Source organism: Podarcis vaucheri (genome assembly GCF_965113315.1).
Source record: "Podarcis vaucheri genome assembly, chromosome: 8".
NCBI lineage: Eukaryota > Metazoa > Chordata > Lepidosauria > Squamata > Lacertidae > Podarcis > Podarcis vaucheri.
The window spans coordinates 69,605,310-69,627,037 of NC_138766.1; the positions used below are offsets into that span (position 1 = coordinate 69,605,310).

Below are 21,728 nucleotides of genomic sequence, written 5' to 3' on the forward strand. Positions count from 1 at the left end.
TTTCAGAATTGGAGTGTGAGGGCCAAACTTCTGAACGGTACACCATTTCCTGATAATCCCTTTTATAATGCAGTAGATGAAAACTGTATTTAAAGGCCTATTTCACCTGCTTGTTTTCCTCATGAAACTTTTGCCAAGAGCATATTCCTAAAACGATTTTCTTTCTGTAGACCTCTGAGAAAAGAGCCTCCATTCTAAACTTTGATCCTGTACTCCTAGTGGGGATTAGGAATGTTGTAGCTTTGCACTTAGCCATGTGATTCGGACCTTTAATCTAAGCTGACCTTTCTGCATGCCTTACATACTTAGCGCTGCTGTTTTTGCTGAAGATAAAGGAAATAAAACCCACTATCATTGCTGACAGTACCGTATTGGCCTGACTATAAGCCGCACCTTTGAAATTCAAGGCTTATTTGCGGGCGCGGCCTGTCTCCTGGCACTACCGGTGCTGGCGCTCAGCTCTGAATATAAGCCACACTTTAACTTTTCAGAGTTGGAATTTGGAAAAAAAGGTGTGGCTTATATTCGGGCCAATACGGTAATTAAATCCACTGGGTTTGTTGCTAGAAGCCAGCATTCAAAGAACCCTATGAATGAAAGGAAAGTACCTCTATTCATGCACAGTTAAGTTTCCTGTTCCCCATCCTCTTACTGTTTGCCCCACACCATGGCCAATAATGTCCAAAATGTTAAATAAAAGCATAAAGTGAAAGAAAAGTAGGGCTGTTTTTTCAGATGCACCTCACTACCTGTGACCCAGATATTGTTGGACTTTGCTGACTGAGTCTGATGGAAGCTGGAGTCCTACAATAGACAGAGGGCCACAGGTTCCTCATCCCTAATACAGTGGATGCTTGGGTTGCGAACATGATCTGTGCACATTCGCAACCTGCAGCGTTCGCAACCCGCATCTGCGCATGCGCGGGTTGCGATTTGGTGCTTCTGCACATGCGCGACTGCCAAAACCTGGAAGTAACCGGTTCCAGTACTTCTGGATTTCGGTGGTCCGTAACCTAAAAAAACGCAACCTGAAGTGGCTGTAACCCAAGGTATGGCTGTACACACTCATGGATTTATTTATCCAGCTAACAGTTGATTACACAAGAATCTAAATTAATTTGAGGTTTTGATTTTACCAGAACATTGGAAGTCACTTTCTGTGTTACTTCCTGGTTATTATTTTGAAATGAGTACAACATTCTGATTCTTTTTGTTGTTAATTTGATTTGTGTTCAGCGCTAGCTGTGAGGGAGAGATTTACTCTGAACATCATGGGGCAACTCAGGAAGCTGTGAGGGGTGTTTCTAAGCTTCTTAATCTGGTGCTTACCCCTTCTTTCACCTCATGGGCTGCTGCCCCAGATGGTCTCCCAACCTTCAGGAGCACTGTAAATACCAAAATAAAATAAAATTGTTTGGCTGGTTCTGGTTAGTAAAATTTGTGGTTTTATGCTTATTTGCCCTTAATTAGAAGCATGATAATTAAATTATTAACATTAAATAGGGAGGTCTTGACTCTCAGATCTTTCAGACACTTTTCCTCAGAGAAGTGTTGGGTTTTTTTTTGCTTTTTTGAAAGCTTGGTGTTTTGATAGCATTGGAAATTAAGGGATGTTTCCAACTAAGTTATTCTCCAAGCAGACTCTTAAGTTATCCATGTCCATTAATTTAAATGGGTCTACTCTATGACTAACCCCCAAATTTCAGCTTTGTTGCATTTAAGGAGCAAATCACGCATGTGGAAAAGTTTGCTTTGGGGCAGGTTTCTTCTGTTTGCTTAATTACAATAGGTCTGCTTCTTAAATGCACCTTTCTTGTTACAAACCCCAGTATAATAGAGCTGTGTTATTTTACATCATTTGTTACATAGCAATGCAATGTTGATTTCCTTCTCTTTTTTTTTACTGTTGTCCTTCTCTGCTTTCAGGGACATTCACACCACCACAGGTAAAATCAAGAGAGCTGTGTTACAGTTCACTCCAGCAAGCTGGACCTATGTTCGCTGGTTTGATCCCAAGTCTTCATTTCAAAGAGTGGCTGGAGTATACCTTTTCATGATTATCTGGCAGGTAAAAACAACAACAGCAAACTATTGAAAACAAAGCCCAGGGATTCTCAGCTTGGGTTGACTGGATCAGGCTGTTTCCTTTTTGCATTAGTTTCACCTGTGTTCATTCACAAATCCATCCCTTCTCCTTTCTGCAGCAATGCGTTGTTGTTTTTTTAAAAAAGAAATCCATATGAAAATAGGTATTTGAATTTTTATTTCACCACAATTCGTTTTTATCATTAATTGCACTTATTAATTGCTTACTTATGAAAAATAACTCAAAACGGCTTACAAAAAAAGTAGCACATAAAGTAAAAGCAGCATGAAACCTAAGCAGTAAAAGCTAAAAAAAAAACCCTCATGTTTATAAAACGGCACTGAACGAAGCCAGAAATATTTTTTAAAACTTTCCAAATTTTAGCTGTTGACATGCTGGCTTAAGCTTATAGAACTTGGAATCTAACAATATTTGGAGGGTCACAAGTTCCCCATACCTGTGTTAAGAGTGTAAGACCAAGACTGGAGAGAACGAAGTAACAAACCTCCACTCAGCTGTAACGCTCACTGGGGTGACTCTGGATCAGTCACTGTCTCCCAGCCCAATCCATTCCACAGAACTGTTATGGAGATAACATGGGTGGAAAGAACTGTTTGTGCTGCCCTTAGCTTCCTTGAGGGAGTGTAGCATAAAAAATGTTGTAATAAAACTATATGATATGACAAAACTGCCTGGTGCCTGACACAGAAAATCCAGAAGTCCTCATGGTGGTAAAAGTAAGACAAATCAATTTAATCATTTGCAAGTGTGATACTTTTTATTGGTACTACAAAATCTGCTTCTCGTGCTATATAAAGGTAGGGCCGGATGCAATAAAATGTTGCTTGAGCAAAGAAAAGTAAATTGACTCCATAGTTGTACACACAGAGAGAAAAATGAAGCAGTATGTTTATCTAGCTCCCAAACACAGGCATTTAAATGTATTGATTACCTTCCCAAAGAATTTAATTATTTTTGTGGAGTTTATAATTTACTGTTCCTAATGGGGACAACAATTCTCCACAGTCCACCAGGAGTGCCATATGTTTATTGTCCTGGAGCAGACCGTAAGCAGTTGCTAAGGAGTTGCATCTGTCTTATTTGTCTAGGATATCAAACGTTCCCAGCTTATTTTCTTCTTTCTAATTCTTCTTCTTTTAGTTGACTGAGCTGAACACATTTTTCTTGAAACATATCTTTGTTTTCCATGCAAGTCACCCCTTAAGCTGGGGTAGGATCCTCTTCATTGGAATTATCACAGCGCCCACTGTGAGGTACCTTTTGTTCGTTTAATCTTCCTCACTGTAATATTGCTGGGCAGCAGCTGGGGACCTCGAAAAGCCTAGCTCAGAGATGGGGAGCCAGTGAGGCCCTACAGATGTTGCTCACCAAGCCAGCTGTGGTTGATCGGAGTTGGAATCCAACCACATCTGGGTGGTCACAGGTTCCTTGCCTTTGCTCCAGCCCATTTACTTTTGGAGATTAAAAAAACCTGGTTTGGACGTAAAGCTAAACCACAATTTAATGTTACACACATGAGCAGCAACAAGCCTCGTGTTCATGTCTTCCCTCCCGAATGAGAGAGAGATTGGAAACATCTGCCTCTGCTTTTAAACTAACCAGGGTGTGCCATTATGTCTAAACCAGGGAACTCTGCTTAGCTTAAAACAAGCCCCTGTTTGATCTTGACATGTTTGAAAAAGCCTCTCCTCCTTACAGAGGGGAGGAGTTGTGAGCAGGAGCCATTTCCCGCATTGGCAGGGGCCATTGCAGCCCCCTGCCCAGCTGGCCTGGCTGCCGCGCCACGCCCCCAGATAGCCAACCAACCAGGTGGAGGCTTGGGGGCGGGGTTTTGCCCCTCAAACGTGGCTGCGGCAGCACCCCTTTAGTTCACTGCTTGGTTCTTGACCTTGCTATGGACCTGTGGTTGGTCGCCTTGGTTGTCCAAGGGGCCTGGTAGGAATTTTTATCCAACTGGCAACTTGGTCTTTCGCCTACCTCATAGCAAATCGTCACAACTTTTAGGTATTGGCGGTTCGGCACTGGAATATGTTTGTGTATTGGAGGGCAGGGTGTGGCCATCGCCTACCCCTCCACTGTATGAGTATTCCGGTAAAGGAATCCGGCAGTCGTGGATCCTGTCTGACGCCCTTGCTGGTGGCTAGGGGCATGGCATGACCCCCGGTGACATCAGGGGGAGCTTTCAGTTGTATTTGCATCAAGAGGCTCCTCCCATTGGTGGTTAACCCTTGTTAGACTCACCCCTCCCTGAGGGGGTGGAGTCACGCTCTGTTGTTTTATCCAATGCCTAAGCCAATACCTCTCACATGCTGTAATCAATAAAGTTGTGGCCTTTTTTAGCCCATTAACCTAATATACTGTGTCCATGTGTCTTTCTTATCCCCAAGCGGGTGGCGGGTCCTAGAATCACAAACTTGATCTTGACTTGTTTGAAAAAAGCCATAGCTCAAACTAACCAGAGTCTGGAAACAGGAAGCAGCGCTTTTGATCTCCTTCTCACAGCTTTGCCAAAGGAGAAGCGGAGAGCACACAAGCCCCAGGCTCACTGCTGCTAAGGTTTAGGGCAACCTTTCTCAACCTGGTGCTCTCTCGGGGATTGGACTCTGAGTTCCATCAGTCTGTCAGAATGGGCAGTGGTCAGAAGTGGTGGCACTTGTAGTCCAAAATCCCTAGAGAGCATCTGGTTAGGGAAACCTGGCTTGCTATGTCCAAAAAGGACCATAGGGCATTCCACCCAATTGCTCACTTAGACACTAATACAATTAAATAACAACAAGCATGTCAGGGAATGTAAAATCACCTGTAAAACAGCAGGTGAAATGACAGCAAGTGTGTTAGGCAAATGTATATTCCAGATGTTCAATAATTCCTCGCCCCCCTGGCTACAAGCTTGAAAAGCTTTTAACACAATTCTGTTTCCCATTCAACAGATTTCCATGCAGTGCAGTTTTTTGTTGGAAGTAAAACCATTTTTATTCAGTGGAGCTTACTCTGGGTAAAGGTGCAAAGGATTACAAGTCTTAGTTCCCATTGTTCAAAAGATCTCTGTCCTGAATCGCTTCTTAATTTCTAAACTCTGATTCCTTCTATCCTCAGTCAAATCTCACAGGAGCTCAATTTCAAAAGGAAAAAAGTAGGAGAAACAACTTACAATATTAAAATAGAGACAGTTGGCAGAAAATGCAGACATGTCAATCTAAGCTTAGGGCTGTGGCTGCTTTGTGCTCCTTTGTGTGGCTGCATTCAGGCAAACAGACATTCCACTGACATGCTAGCTGACTTTTCTGCTCAGTTTCTCATCCTCAATTGTACATCCCTCTTTATCTTTGTTTCCTGCTTGGCAGGGGGTTGGACTCGATGGCCCTTGTGGTCTCTTCCAACTCTATGATTCTATGATTCTATCGCTGACCCAAGTTTCATTCATTGGTTTACAATTGTCACATTCATTTGATCTCCAAGATAGTAGTAGAGAAGTTTGAGGTAGTTCTCAAATACGACTGAGCCTTTACCATGTTCCAAGTAATTGAGCTGCTTTCTCCAAAAATGGAATACCAGCCCCCTCCCCAGTTGTTTTTGCTAACTATAACCTACATGTGCAACTATCTGTTTCATTGAAATTTTCTCCTCTGTTTTTACTTCCAGGCAATACTATGCTTATCTCACAGACACACAGTGCAAAAGGGTAGGAACTCAGTGCTGGGTGTTTGGGTAAGTTTTTGTTGCTGTTGAAAACATTGAGACTATTGTAGTGTTGACTCAGTGACAAGAACAACTTTGCATCCCGAAAGCTTTTAATTACATGCTCCGTGGGGGTTCAATTTCTATTTATTTATTGTTCCTATTTGCTCTCTGTGTAACTCAAGGTGGCAGATATAGGGATGCAAGGCAGATTCCTCTCCTGGCACCAACCAGGCCAGTTTGACTTCATCCAAGTTGCTGCCCCACAGCTGCATCCCTTGGCAGCTCTGCCAGCACATCATCCACATGTTGGGGGACACGAATGCAGAGAGGAAGGCTGCTAAACATGTAGAGGCTGTCCCAGGGAACAGGAACCCTGGCCATTCATGCTAGCATTTTAGTAATATTTCAATAAGTATTTAATAGAAAAACATAACGTGACACTGGTGGGGAGGCAGTCTCTCTCAAAGCTCTATAGATATTAAAATTCCCAAAGCCCTAACAGAGCTGGCCATTCCCAGCACCCTTAAGAAACTACAGTTCCCAGAATTCTATGGGGGAAGTCCTGTGCTTTAAATGTGCCTTAAATGGACAGTGTGTGCACAAACTTGGTTGGTTCTGTTTGTGGCACTCTGTAACATGAATTCTTGGGGGGGGGAATGGGGCAGAGCATATTGGCGTGTGAAGAAATCTGGTTTGGTATGAACTAGATGACCCCCAGGCTATTTCCAGCTTTCTGTGATCCTCTGGAACCGATTGTTTTCTCTCCTGCACACAACATAAGAGAAAAGGAAACAAATTGGTGTAGAACATCCAAGCCTTTCAAAAGAAGGCTTTCAGCTCATGAGGTTACAAAAATAGCAGCGTTCAGATCAGCATAGTCTGCCCTTGTTAAGAAGGTCACGCTGAGCTAATAGGCCCTGAGGGACTTCTAAACTGCTGCTTTGTGCCCCTGGCAAATTTAAACGGGCTAATTTAATCAGTTGACTTGGCCATGCCTAGGAACATTCCCATGTCATCACTTACTTCATGCCAGATCCCTCCTCCAAGTCTCATTCGTAATTTTGCTCCACTTTTGGCAAAGAAGACGATGAAGCCTGCTTTCCCAAGTACTATTTGTTGAACAACACCACTGGCATTAAAATTAAACAGAAAAGGGGAGGCAGGGGTTGCCTTCTACAAAGTTTAGTGGGCTCTCAGAGTGGAGACATCAAATTCTCTTCTGTTTATTTATTTTACTATTTAAACCACCTTTTTAGGGTCATTACCTTTCCAACGCAGTCCAACATAATAACGAAAACCATATTACTAAAATCACATGAAAGAAACAAAGCCAAAATCAGAGCAGCACATAAAACAGTTATTAAAACACAGCACCAAAATAAAAAATCATCCAAACGCTGACCGGAACAGAAAAGTCTTTATTGGCCCCAGACTCTAGGGTATTAAGAGCTATTACCAGCCCCTTACATTGGACCTGGAAATACATAGGGAGCCAAAGTTACTAGTGCAACATAGGTGCAATTGAAGCGTCCAGCCCCTCGAATTGTTTTTGCTGCTGCATGTTGCACCACTTGAAACTTCCAGACCGGGTAAAGCAGAAACCCCACATACAGTTGACGCTCGGGTCGCGGACGTGATCTGTGTGGGATGCACGTTTGCAACCGCAGCGTTCGCAACCCACAGCGGCGCATCTGCGCACCCGCGGGTTGCGATTCAGTGTTTATGCGCATGTGCAAAGCGTGCTTTAGCGCTTCTGCGCATGCGCGACCCCCAAAACCTGGAAGTAACCCATTCCTGTACTTCCAGGTTTCGGTGGGTCCATAACCTGAAAAAACGCAACCTGAAGCATCTTTAACCCGAGGTATGACTGTAGAGTGTGTTACAGTAATCCAGACTGCATACAGCTAACACGCGGGGGACTGAAGCAAGGTGCGACTAAGTCAAATGCAGGAAACATCCATTCTGCTGCAAGTGCCTTAGACAAATTCAGAGCTAAGGGCTGAGAACCACCTGTGCTACATAACTTGCTTTTACTTGGCAGTATTCCGTGCTTATTTTGGGCCAGCTTACTCATTTCTAAGTTGAAAGATAGACTGTAGTATATCTAGACTAAGGTTTGCTTTGTTGTCATTTTAGAATGCTTTGAATGGAGCCTTATAGTATATTGTTGTAGTTGTACTCTCAGAGTTCTGTTGAATTCAGTGGGACCTTCAGGTAGTATATAAGGATTACAGCCATAACTTTTAGAGAAGAAGTGGAAGAAATAACTTGGCACCTGGATTTGGGGGCAAGTCTTCCACCCGTTTGTTTTTTACTTTTAACACCTTCACTGTATGTGCCCCTTGATATGTTAACAGAAGGTTGGTGGGAATGGGACAGAGCCCTACCCCAAAGGTCTAAATTTTGGCATTGGTGTGAGGAAGACAACAAAGGGAGGGGAGGGAATGAAAGCAATTGGCAAAAGTTTTTTTTAAAAAAAACCAGACAAGAGGAAAGAGAATGTAAGAAAGGTCTGAATTAAGAGGTCTGTCTTATTTCTAAATAATGGCTGTTGAATTTCCGAAAACATAAAGATGCACAAGTAAGATGCACCCATAAATACTTGCGCAATGCTTAGTAGAAGTAAATGGGACTAGAGTTCCCATTTTTACTCTTGGCCATAGCTCTTTGATTGCCTGATGCTCTCTGTTACGAAGCAGGGGCAGGGAGTTGGATTTTAATTCTGCATCAGTTCAGATCGTCTCTTGGTTCAAGGAGCTCAAGACACAAATAAATATAATCAGAGACAGTTAATGTAACAGACAACTTACTGGTATCTCACTGGGGTTTTGTTTTTTTAATGTGGTAAACTGAATTTTCATCTATCTGGCGAAAGCTGCTTAGCGTCTTGCCAGAAGGATTAGGCTCCCTTCCTTAAGTGTAATCTTAAACCGTAAGTTAAATGAACTTGCTCATCCAGTGAAATCCTTGTAAAATACAGTTAAGGAAGAAAAAGAAAGCTTTTAAGAGAAATAACGGCCAGTATGCATGTATGCACACAGTATGCTTAAAAAGGAAAAAGAGAGAGAAAGAAAGAAATGAAATTCCATAATTTAAATTCTTCATTAAGAAAACCTGGATTTTGAAAACCATATAATCATGCAAATTTCTCCTGTTTTGCATAATTTTATTCTGTCACTTGTACTAGATCATCACAGAGAGAAGCAAGGATCTGTACAAGACCTCCATCACTAGAAACTTTATTCAGATACCCCTCTGGCTTCTGAAATCATCATAAACATGAGAATTAGAAACTTGTTCATTCTTTAAAAAAATTAAAACAAAGTTGGGGAATCTGTGGTCCTCCCGAAGTTGTTGAAGTGTTTATTTGTTTATTTATTGAATTTATATACTGCCCTGTACCCGGAGTTCTCCCATCAACCCTGCCATTGGCCGTGCTAACTGGAGCCACAGGTTCTCCATCCCTATTATAATGGGGGATAAAAGGGAAAGGGACCCCTGACCGTTAGGTCCAGTCGCGGACGACTCTGGTGTTGCGCGCTCATCTTGCTCTATAGGCCGAGGGAGCCGGCGTTTGTCTGCAGACAGCTTCCAGGTCATGTGGCCAGCATGACTAAGCCGCTTCTGGCCAACCAGAGCAGCGCACGGAAACACCATTTACCTTCCTGCCGGAGCGGTACCTATTTATCTACTTGCACTTTGACGTGCTTTTGAACTGCTAGGTTGGCAGGAGCAGGGACCGAGCAACGGGAGCTCACCCCGTTGCGGGGATTCGAACCTCCGACCTTCTGATCAGCAAGGCCTACGCTCTGTGGTTTAGACCACAGCGCCACCTGCATATAATGGGATAGTGCTCTACCACTGAACTGTGATGCCACCAGATACCACTTTTATTGACTGACAGAAGCTAGTCTCTTCCTTTCATGGCATGTTCACACATTCACAACATACTATTTATGTTACCACCCGCCTGCTGGTAATACAGAAATGGAGGCATATATAATGCAAATTATCATTCTAGCCCATGTACATTATTTTACATTTGCATTACAAAGCAGCTCTGACTAAGATATAAAAATGCTCTAAGGGGTTGTTTATTAAGGGGATCAAAATTGTAACAAAAAAATGATAGGGGTTTTTGTTAAAGGGGACGGAGCCTAACCCAAGGTAGAGGATTTATTTTAAAGGCTTTCAAAAGTGAGCTGTTTTATGGATGGCCCTCAAAGCTTATTTAGCCCTCCATAACAAGAGACCGGTTTATAAACCATCTCACAAAATCATGCAAACACCCACACTCCCCAGTGAAGATATTAAAGCATGCTCTTAAATTAAAAACAGCCTGTACATCTTTTATCATTCCCTCAGAGTTATTGGTTTCCTGGAAGCTATTGTGTGCATCAAATTTGGTCAAGACCTCTTCTCCAAAACACAGATATTATATGTTGTGTTTTGGCTCCTTTGTGTGGTAAGTGGCTCTTTATTTTGCTCCTTAGGTCTTCCTCTTTGGTACAGCAACCATGTTAGTTGCCATGTCTCTTTGGTCATTGGCTAAATGTAAGCCGGAATCTACCCATTAACACAACTTTGTGACCAGGCTGCAATGTTTAACCTAGATGAATTGCTTAAAAATAATAATTGAAGTGGCGGATTCTTCCACCAAGAAATCTATCCCCAGCTGGTGCTCTGCTGGCGTAGTGAAGCTTCTGCCAAATTCTATAGCCAGGGATGGAATTTCCCCCCCCAACGCCAATGGTGTGTGGGGCCAGAGGAAAAATGGACAGATCACTCAATGTGAATTTTACCATTACCCAGTAAGCTCTATCCTCTCTATCCTCCATCCAGACAAGAAAAAAAGCATTCACAGATTAGAGTACATATCCCAGCCAGGCCAAAACACTGAAGGGTGGTGTACAAAGCAGGACTGGGAAGGGGGGTGTCGCTTGAGGAGAGTCCCAAAGGCCAGCCAGGGAGGCCTGGAGTTCCTCCTTTACCTCACAGGCCAGAGATTCCTAATATTTGCTATAGCCTCTGAAGCAGCAGGCCTCCGGTGTAGAATTCAACCCTAAAATTCATATACATAGTTGTGTTTTGGTTTGTTTTTTTTAATTGGCCCTCCCTGTTCATAGTGGTAGTGTAAAATAAAAACATTTGTAGTATAAATAGGTACTTATGTATACACTAGGAAGAGAGGCTCAGTGTTCATCAACATTGTTCACCTCCAACGATGCATTGTAAGTCATCCTGAGGCAACTTGTTGAAAGATGGGGTGCGATGCCCTGAAATAATAAAGGAATGAATGTAGAAGCTGGTAGATTTTGACTCTTCTCCCTCCTTTTCATTCCTTTTCCCAATGTTGTAGGCCGTTACTACTTTCCTTTGTTTATATGGAATGGTTTGGTATGCGGACCACTACGGACAGCGAGAAAAGGTAATGCTTAACTGGGCACAAGGCACATTTTGAAAGACGCTTGTGTGGAAGCCATGTTAAAAGTCTATTTTGCCGAAGCTTGGGGAGGGTAAGGTGTCAAGATTCTAAAATCTGTTCTTGGACATAGAGAAGAAATTACCCCCCCAAAAGCATTTTATTATAAGAGCATTGATTTTGGTTATTTCTAACGGGTTGGGTCCGGATTTTGCCTTCTGCAGACTGAAAGAGTCCTTCAGTCTTTAGAAGGCTTTTGGTCCAGTCGACTCAGGATGCTGAACTCAGTGGTCCTTTTGGCGTGATGCAGCGGAGTTCTTGAGCTCTGAATTGTAGACCTAGCCAGTCTTATTACTCTCCCAAAGAATAGTAACTTGATCTTGCAACACCTTCCCTCCTCACTAAACGGGTGCTCTTGCCTCATGATTTCGTGCACCTCAATAAATCCTACGCCACATAGATGCGGGTGCTCTGTTACCAGAAAGGAAGGAAATGATCCCTTCTATCATATGCCTGCTGACATGGTATTGAGCACCATGTAAAGGGGGGAAAACATAGCGTTTGTTCATGCATAAATTTAAGAAGCCCACTCTTTGCAGGAAGACTTGCATTGCTTAAGCAGAAGTCAAACCCAATGAACTCCCTACTGTGTAGTCATCCCTATCATTCCAGTCTTACAGCTGGAAAAGCAATTTTTAAAATTGTCATTGCACCTGGGCGGAAGGGCAGATGGGAATGCCAAGCACAAGGAGGAGGTTTGGGTTACATAACAAAGCGCAGGGGACATGATTAAGCCTTTTACTCTCCCCTCCTAACTGTTAGACCTGTATAGCCCGGTGTACGTTAGGAAGAAGGCGCGAGAAAAATGCACTGTGTATAGTGTTTGACCAGTCATCTCTGCAGTTTTCAGAAAGCACGTTCAATAGAGTTTGGAGGCAATAAGCGTAGTTGATTGCAAAGGTGGAAACCCCACGATGATCCTCTTTGTCTCCACAGACGCTGTCAGAAAGTGAAGACAGCTCATACATCCCAGATGCTTCCTGGCTTAACTCTAAGTTTACTAGAGGTACTGGTGGTTTGTATGGTACATTCTGTCCCAGCCAAATAGTCCTTGGAGATATATGGGTGTGGGTGTCCACTCTCTCTCACACATACAGACATACAAACATCTCCCTCCCCACCCACCCTAATCGTTTCCTTTTCAGCAGCTTTCTTGGCTGAATTCCCAAGTTGGTTTTTTAATGGCCCTCAGATAGATAGATAGATAGATAGATAGATAGATAGATAGATAGATAGATTAGATTTAGTTTAATAGACCACCTTTCAGCAGCATGCCAGACAATAAACACAATAAAGACAATGCCTAGAAAAATGGGCGTGAAGCAGCAACTGGGCTTTGCAGGTCTATCATTAGCCTTAAGATTCCAGGGCACAGTTCTAGGGCACTGAAGATTCTGGGGCACTCAGTGCTTTTTGTAGCTTTCTCCCTGGTTCTAGGGTAAGTAGGTGGCCTTTCCAGCCTACAAGGGCCAAGGAGCTGTGATGAGAGGCTTCACCGCAGCAAGGACAGGCCTCGTCACCATGGCGCCACTGATGACTGTGGCAGCGAGGGAGGGGTCATGCGCCAGAGATGCTCTGAGGGCGTCCGCCCTTATACTAACGCCGGCACTTAAAAGCCACCTCAAAGACACGCAGGCAAAGGATCGTGAACGATGGCCTTGTGTTTAACATTAGAAATAATTCACGCTGGAAACGGTGGCTTAAAAGAGAATAGATGAACAAAGGGAACCTCACCCTTGCCTTGAGTCTTGCCTTAATGCCTGCTTATGCATTGAGGCTTGCTCTCTCTTCTGAATCAGAGGGTGGAGTACCTGTGGCGCTCCACTTGTTGTTGGACGGCTCCAGCCATTGTGGTCCACAGTGTGGGACAATGAAAGTAGTAGGCCTCTGAGGGCTCACACGACCCCCATCCCAGCTGTATTGTTAAATTGGCTGGGATCGAAGGAGCTACTTCAGATGCTCTACAACGTTCATGCCCAATGGAAGTTTGTCTTCCTTCTTTGAAGAAATGCGCCCTCATCCCATTTTGTGAGTTGGGATGCTACAGGGTAGGGCTGCCATTTGAGAAACCCAAGTTCAAGCCCTCTTTGGCGTGCAGATCCATTTGTCTGGTTCCTTGGATCTAGGCCCCTCCGTCCTCATGTCAATATGGAGTGGGGGATGAAACAAAATTACTGTTAAGCATTTTAATAGCCCAGACTTTATATAGCAGTTGTTCTTTGTCATGAATTGAAATGTTATTGTAAACGAAACACTTGTTTCTAAATACATACAAAGAGAGAACATTTATTAACACAGATTTTTCCTTCTGATTTTCAACAAACTTTTTAAAGCTCTTTGTAATCTTTTTTTATATACACGTGTTTCTTCTACGTTATATGAAAACACATTTTTCTGTAATATGATCTCTTAATACAATTTCCTAGCAATTCCTTTCCCCCATCTTTTAAAAACTTTCTTGAAATCTATAAAATTCTAAACAAAATAAACTTTTCTTACAGAATATGACAGTGCTGAAAACATTTTTTTTCTTTATATTTTTCAGCTTTAGTGGCATATTCCATTTTGGCAAGTGGTTATATAAATTAATAAATGATGATAATTTGTATATTTTATTTAGGTTTTTGAAACATACCAGCATGTTTCTTTCTTGTGTTTAGTTGTTAAGGGGATCAAATTAAAATGGTCTAAAACTGAATCGTATAAGCTAACAGACATCTCAGTTCTCTGACTCGCAGCTGAAGTAGCACCACCCACACAAAAGGGGCAGATTTGGGGGAATCACAAAGTTTGCAAAAGTTCAAGAAATATTTTTGAGGTGTGAGGGAACTCTAAAGAGGAGAAGCTTTCCAAAAAGCAGCCCAATGAGGGTTGAACATGCTTAGTGGCCACAGAATCCTTTTCCTTTTCCTTTTCCTTTTCCTTTTCCTTTTCCTTTTCCTTTTCCTTTTCCTTTTCCTTCTCTCTCTCTCTCTCTTTCTCTCTCTCCCCCCCCATTAAAAAAAATGTATTCGTGCCCCAAATACTGTTCTGACACCCCATCCAAGGTATATTAAACATGTTGCCTGGATGTTGGGGATAAGTTTTTTTGTTGGGGAATTTATTTCCTTTTCCACTTTTGGTTCTTTTACACTTTTCTGTCTGATAATGCCACCATCTACTTCTTCCTTGTTTTCCTTTGCCATTCTTTGTGGTTTACTTAATCTTAATAAAGGGTTGGATTAAACTAACAGACCCCCACTTGCAGAAGCGTGCTCAAGGAATTCTGCTGGTGCAGCGGGGCTCCCCTTCCTCTTCTTCACCCCCCCCCAAAAAAAAATTGGCTTTGGGGTTGTCAAAAATTCTCCAGAACAGTGTGCAGGGGGGAGGGGGGAAATTACACTTACCGCTGGAGCAATTTTAGCTCTGCGTTGAATTCCTCCCAAAGCTTCTAAATGTTAAAGCTTCTAAATTTGGAACCTGGGGTTTGATCGGCTGCTTTGGCAGCCCAAGGCGAAAGTCTCGCCTTCAAAACTGGCCGCCTATGCTATGCAAAATGTCTGGGTGACAAAAAAAAGCACACGGGTTGAACGCTGTCATGTGTTGAGAAAGAGGTCCCAGCTGAGGATCCTCAAAGTTCACATGCATACCCACTAGATTTTCATAGGGTTTGGGAAGCAGAGTATGGAGACCAGGATCTCACCCACAGCTTCTGCCTTGCAAACCTATAGATCGTTGCTTCCCAAACTTGGGTCTCCACCTGTTTTTGGACAACAACTCCCATCATCCCTAGCTAGCAAGACCAGTGGGCAGGGGAAATGGGAATTGAAGTCCAAAAAAAGCGGGATACCCAAGTTTGGGAAACACTGGTCTATAGAGTTACTCTGCCCCTGAGTCCTGCTCCAGCACCTAGTGTTTCCACGTGCTAGCTAGCTTAATATCAAGACTGAAGAAAGAGTTGAGACAATTATGCTACATTGTAGGTAAACAGTTTTCTTAACAGGTGATATAATTTGGGGAATATAATTTGGGAGTTAAGCCACTAGATGGCATAACGGTTTCAACTAAAATGTCTCAGTATGCGTTAATAAATCCAGAGATTTACATTTGCCAGTAAGAAAAGATGCTCTTTAAAATAAACACATCTCACTTGTATAAATGTGTGTGTGTATGTGACTTGCTTGTTAGGAACGGAAGACAGTCCGCCCAAACACTCCAGCAACAACGAGAGCCATTCATCTAGGAGGAGGAACCGCCATTCGAAAACAAAAGTAACCAATGGAATTGGCAAGAGATAGAGAGACAGACAAGAGAGGAGGAGAAAGAGAGAGAATCAGTTTCTAGATTTGTTCCAGAAGTGTGCCTCTGAGAGCAAAGAAGCAAAACTGGGCCTGGTTCTGAACTCCCTGCTTGAAGGTCGACAAGAGAATAGGTGGAGGAGACAGGGGGACAACATCTTCAGCAACCAGAGTCCTTGGACCTTGTTAACATGGAGCTCATCCGTGTATCGCAAATCATTCGCTGCCGTCACTTGCCATCCATTGGCTCAGATCTTCTGCACTTGACACTCAAAACCGTAGTAATATGTTTAAAGGCAAAATAGTTGCTTGTTCCTGAAGGGTTCCTGTGATAGTCTTTGTTCAAGTAGTGTGTGGATGCCTTCTGAAGGCCTTTCTTTAATTGAGGACGATAACTCCAAGTTAACTGGCAACCAGTTGTTGTTTTTTGTTCGTTTTTCAGTTGTGGGCTTTTTACATTCTTGTTTGTTTTCAAGAGAACCTTTTTGACTGAAAGATGCTCTGCCATTGTTCTCAATCTGACACCTAAGCTTTTCTGTGCTGTTAGATTTTTTTTCAGGAAATCAACAGTTCCATATTTCAGTCAGCAGGGTGCTAAGTATTAGAAAGTAGGTTCATGATTTTGTTCAGGTCATTTTTATAATTTTGTGACCCTGCTAAATGTTCATTGTGTTCATGACATTCTGTTACACAATCAGGGCTGTGTCGGCCCTTGGCAAGAAGACAGGCCCAGCGCCATTGGCACATACACACACATATATATTTATATATTGTTTATTTTCTAACATCTCCGCTGTTTCCTGTATGTTTATCATCACTTCAGCTACACCGTTCTTTTCTCTTTAAAGACCTAAGCTCCCAACAGCAGCAAAATGATCCAAATGATAAACCAAAATTCATGATTAAAGCTTTGCAAATCTCTGCCTGGCCTAACGCAGCAGCTTACCCATGGTTGATACAATGTTCTTTGTATTATTGTGGTGTAACATTAAAAAAAACAACCCACATTTATACAAACTAACTCCACTTCTTCCAGGGGTCAGTTTTACAGAATGCTTCAGCAGTTTTTGTTCCCTGGTGTGTTTTTTTAATCCCCCCACCCACTGGAAAATTGGTCTCACGGCATCATTCCCAAGAAATGAAATAATCATAATAATGAAGTATTGAACCCCAAAATCTTAAGCTGTTGGGATTGGGCCAGTTTTGCATAGATTCTGCTTTCTGTGTTTAGTTGGTCTTTATTTGTGTGTGCCAATCACGTTGTGGGGCTACTTCAAAAGACATGGCTAAGGTGACCGGTTAAGTGAGAACCCACATCCTTTCCATCACCCTTCAGCTGGGAAGGGCTGCTTGCTGTGATAATGTCATGGGATATGCACTGCAAGATATGAAGCATTGTCAAGAACTTCAGCGTACAAGCAAAGTGACTGTAAATAGAAAAAAGACCACCATAATCCATGACTTCTTATGTGCCACAAAGGATCAGCTTTTTGAATGCGCTCACTATGCAGCTGCTAATCCATGGAAAGCTCTGTTTTTCTTTTCAATCATGAATGTGCAAACTCTTGCATCAAAAGCTGCTATATCCTATTTGCTGCAACTGTGCTAAATGTTACCGGCCTGGGGAAAATGTACATGTCTGGAACTTTCCCCGTCGACAAATGTTGGGTTTCTTGATCATATTTTGAAATATGTGTACTTTTACACCTGTGTATTCTTAGCATGCTGCATAATTTCCAAATGGGTTGGTTTTTTGGTTTGGTTTTGGTTGATGCTCAAGGTCACTTAGTTTTCTGTCTTAATCCCTTTAGAGTCAGTTACTCAAGAGAGACCAATGTGTATGTGTGTGTTTTTCTATTTATTCAAGACCAAAGTCAGAAAATGTTAGGGCTCTTCCAAATGAACATTTCACACTGTCCAGTTTAGTCTTAATAACGCCCATTCTCCCGAAGATCCTGTCCTGTTTTGCAGAGCCTGCAACACGTAGAAATATGACTGCTGGAGTCAGTAATAAAATTCCCACTCACACTGGTAGAGATGCGGCCCTAGTTATAATACAGTGCTGCCAAATGCCATGTTTGTCAGCTGGAACTAGTGCTCACATGCACAGTTAATTATATCCATAGATAGAGTGCACATGCAGATCTTTGGCAAAAATCAGTGTTAATATTTTACTGTGGCTGGAAAACAATGCACCTTGTGTTCACTGGGGCTTTTCAGCCTCTCTCTTCCAGCGGTAACTCCCTGACACACGCTTAGCACCCCCCCTTTCCCCAAATGCTGCTCCGAAAAGTCCAGGGACCCTGTGAAGTAGCATCCCGTGGAGGCTGGACTGCTGTTGGAAGGGGAAGCCAACATCATAAACATAATCTGTGTGCACACAGATGTACTTTAGACACACACTTTGAATCCTGGGCTGTGTACTTTTTTCCATTGAGGAATTTAAAAATACTTTGCATGAGTGAACTCGGAAGGTGGACAGTCTTTAATCCCCATAGAAAGGAAAGCATCCTATACGAATGTTGTTTCCATATTGATAAATATCAGTAATGTAAAAGTCTTCGTGAAATGCGGCATTTTCTGTAGAGGCACCGCTTATCCTATCTCAAAGTGGCACGTGCACACTCGGTTCAGAGTGACGTGTGTGCTCCATGCTTTCTATGGAAATGGAACCTGGACCACTAGAAGAACGCGGGTTTTGATCAGGTCCCAATATGCGATGTGGTCAGACTCGAATGTTTTCTCCCATAACCACTGAACTCCACACTGGGGCTGTAGCACTCTCACCCTTGAGTTGGGAATTCTGGAAGGAATGTATTTGCTCCCATTTTATATGCTTTTAAACTTGCTTTCTGCCTTCTTCATGTCCCCCTCATTCCACTGTTCTCACTCCCCCAGTTGTGTACACTCCAGTTTGTGGTGGCTGTTTTTAAATTAATCATTTACTGTGTGCTTATTGGGGAAAAAGGTTGACCTGGTTCTGCTGGAGACTGTGCTGTATTATCAGTCAGTGATGGGGGAGCCCTAACCTTCTGTGGCACAGCCCAAACAGTGGCAACCGGTTTATAGCATTTGCAAAAAAAGCTCTGATGCGAAGAAGCTTATACATACACACACACACACTCGAGGCCAAGAGTACAGAAAAGTTACCCACCCAAAGTAAATCTATTGCTAGCTGCCAGTATTAAACCTGGGTGGAGCACTGTTATGTATAAAAAGACAGTATCTAATGAACACATGGAATCTGGTTTCAACTCTGCTTTTGGTTACTCGCCTGTGAAAAATAAAGCCCTGAATACCTGGGATTAATTTGGCGGCGGTGTTGTTTTTTTAAAAATTAAAGCTGTGAATGTGTTTTTTTTCTTCTGACTACAATCTTCAAGCAGATAATAAGGCTATGTTGTGTGAATTATCATTGTCCCTACCAGACATAGACATGGATAGACATGGTTCACCCCTTTGTGCCCCTCGCAGTAAAAAGAAAATCTGAATCTCTAGTACTGCAGGCTTGATAATGATGAAAATGAAAATTTGACCCAAAAAAGACTTCTTGCTTCTAATGTACTCCCACGGTTGGCTAGTTCAAATTTCTTCTTGAAGTTTGGGGTGCCGCTGGCTGTTTTGCTCACACAAGGGGGAGCTCTTTAGCTCATTCTGTATCCAAGAACCAGATTGATGTTCTGGTATACGGCTGTAATCCTTAGCTTTTCACTTTGGGAAAACAAATGCATGGGAAGGAATGAAAATTATAAACACTGGATTCCTTTTATCAACCAGTATCGAAGTGCCAAGTACTGCAATGTTCATATGGAATTAATGCATTATGAAAAGTAATTTTTTTTGCATAAGATTGCAGATGAAAGCAGGGTACTCTGTAGCTTCAAGTGTGTGTTTATGGGACATAGAAAACCCTTAATGTGGTGTTATTTGGAAAATGATGTTAAGTGAGATGACAGAAATTTTAAGAAAATAAGAATTGTAGCTGAGGAGTAGAACAGCTGAAAAGACTAAATTTTCACCAAAACAGGTTTATTCAGAACAAAATAGTTGAACAGAAAAAATAAAAGTAGACCTATAATTGTTTCAGAGGTCTCCCTGAAATCTGGATATGGGAAGGAAACTTGAGGAACAAACTCCCGAGTTCCCATCAGTCCCAGCATGCATTGCCATTGATCAAGGATGATGGGAGTTGTAGTTCACCAAGATCTGGAGGGCCACAGGCTCCCTATCCTTGTGTGACAGACTGCTTGCTATCTGTAATTGGTTGTTTTTTAGTATAAAATCCATGTGTTCTAATCCAAGCAATTCTGTGAAAATAGATTCTGCTTGTCAGCAGAATTCTGCCACTTCCTGTTTTGTCTCTTGATAGAAGGTCTGGTCCGTTTGACCGAACAGGATCTGTTCTAATCCTTTGCCTGCAGACCGGACAATACAATTCAGAAAAATACTCCTGGATGTAGTGTTTTAAAACTGATATTGTTTCTCCTTGTTTTAAATACAAAATCAATATTGGAGCAATAATGGGTTCCTACCATAAAACATAAGGAGTGCAGTTTTCTGCACATTTTCTGTGTTGCACTGTCTTTGTGAGTTTGTATTTAATACCTGCCCTTAATGGGCATTTGATTTCTATTCGCAGTTAATGGAGGCAAATTACCTGAAGCATCTGATTTGGAATAGGAAGGGCTTTGGACTGCGCCAAGTGTCTGACAAGCTGCACTAAACAGTTCTTGAGTTGCTTGGACAAGAAACCTTTGGCTTGACGTAGCCACAGCAGCATTAAGTACATACAGAGAGCAGATTGGATTATTGTTTTGGGAGGGAGGGATTAATAAGAGGAAAAACAAGAAACTAAAAGCAGGAAGAGTCCTGCTGGATCATTTAGCCCAGCAGTTTCTTTCAATTGACAATATTAAATTGCATTTGGGGTCGGGAGTGGACTTAAAACGATGTTGAAACTGAAATCAATACAGGCATGAGAGTTAGTTTCAGCTTTAACGCAGTGATTCATTAGTGGCTGCTTTGAGATGCAGAAAGCCCACCTCTCTTCCCTGTTAAAGAGGAAATGGTTTGGGACGGAGTCCCATGTTAAAAGTTTAATAGAGTGTGCAGAATCAGACCCATCATTATGGCTACTTCAAATTTCCATGCACACAAAAGGTCTCTGTCCAAGATGTTCCAAGGCATTTTGTATGGAAGTTTGCAATGTACAGCCCACATTACAGTACAGCCCATTATTGCTGCTCATAATTGCTGCCATTAGGCTGTGAGTTACTGTATTTTTCTCTCTATAACACTCACATTTTTTCTCCTAAAAAGTAAGGGGAAATGTCTGTGCGTGTTATTGAGTGAATGTGTGGTCCCTGGAGCCGACTGGCCCAAGTAAAGGGCAAAAATCAGGCAAAAATCAGATCGCGGAGGAGGGAAGGCTAAAGAGAGGAGGTTGCTGCTTTCCTGCATTCTGCCTCAGGTCTTGCTGCCCACTGTTTTCAGTTGCTGTGTTTGCTCAAATGCAACAGCAGGCTCCAGCCCACCCGGCTTAGGTTCCGTAGACTAGGAGCGCAGCCGACAGCCACCACCTCCTCTCCGTGCTCCGCTGCTGCTGCTGCTGCGTCCAGCATCGCAGGCAGCCGGAAAATGCAGGTGGGAGAAAGAGAGAGGGGGGGGCTGGCTTGGGTGGGTGGGGGAAAACTTTTGCCTTCCTTTCCTCCCTCCCGTTAAATCCCTCTCCTGCATTCTTAGCCAGCTGCTTCTCTGCACACCCCTCTCGTGCTCCTTGTCCCTTCTGTGTTTTTCCTTCCCTCCCCACTTAAAGCACGGATCCACATGGATCCTCAGGATCTTTGCATTGGGTCACCCCAAATTCACCACCAGATCACATTACATGTCCATGGCTACAGCCTGCACCAAAAAAATCATGCACCCACTGTTGCCTGGGGCTGCAATGGTGCAAAAACGTGGTTACAAAGCACAGATCCACATGGATCCTCAGGATTTTTGCATTGGGTCACCCCAATTTCACCATCAGATCACATAGCATGCCCATGGCTACAGCCTGCACCAAAAAAATCACGCACCCACTGTTGCCTGGGGCCACAAAGGTGCAAAAATGTGGTTACAAAGCACAGATCCACATGGATTCTCAGGATTTTTGCTTTGGGCTACCCCAAACTCACTGTCA

At 42.8% G+C, this 21,728-nt stretch overlaps 1 protein-coding gene across 1 annotated transcript in view; it reads left to right on the forward strand.

Moving 5' to 3' along the window:
* PTDSS1 (phosphatidylserine synthase 1) overlaps positions 1-18,856 on the forward strand; it is a 37,224-nt gene extending 18,368 nt beyond the window's left edge. The window contains exons 7-13 of the mRNA XM_082235671.1: positions 1,927-2,068; positions 3,248-3,360; positions 5,750-5,815; positions 10,154-10,253; positions 11,148-11,216; positions 12,207-12,276; positions 15,438-18,856. Of these exons, the coding sequence (XP_082091797.1) occupies positions 1,927-2,068; positions 3,248-3,360; positions 5,750-5,815; positions 10,154-10,253; positions 11,148-11,216; positions 12,207-12,276; positions 15,438-15,547 (670 nt within the window). The 3' untranslated portion in view covers positions 15,548-18,856. The remainder of the gene's footprint in view (positions 1-1,926; positions 2,069-3,247; positions 3,361-5,749; positions 5,816-10,153; positions 10,254-11,147; positions 11,217-12,206; positions 12,277-15,437) is intronic.
* The last annotated feature ends 2,872 nt before the right edge of the window (positions 18,857-21,728 follow it).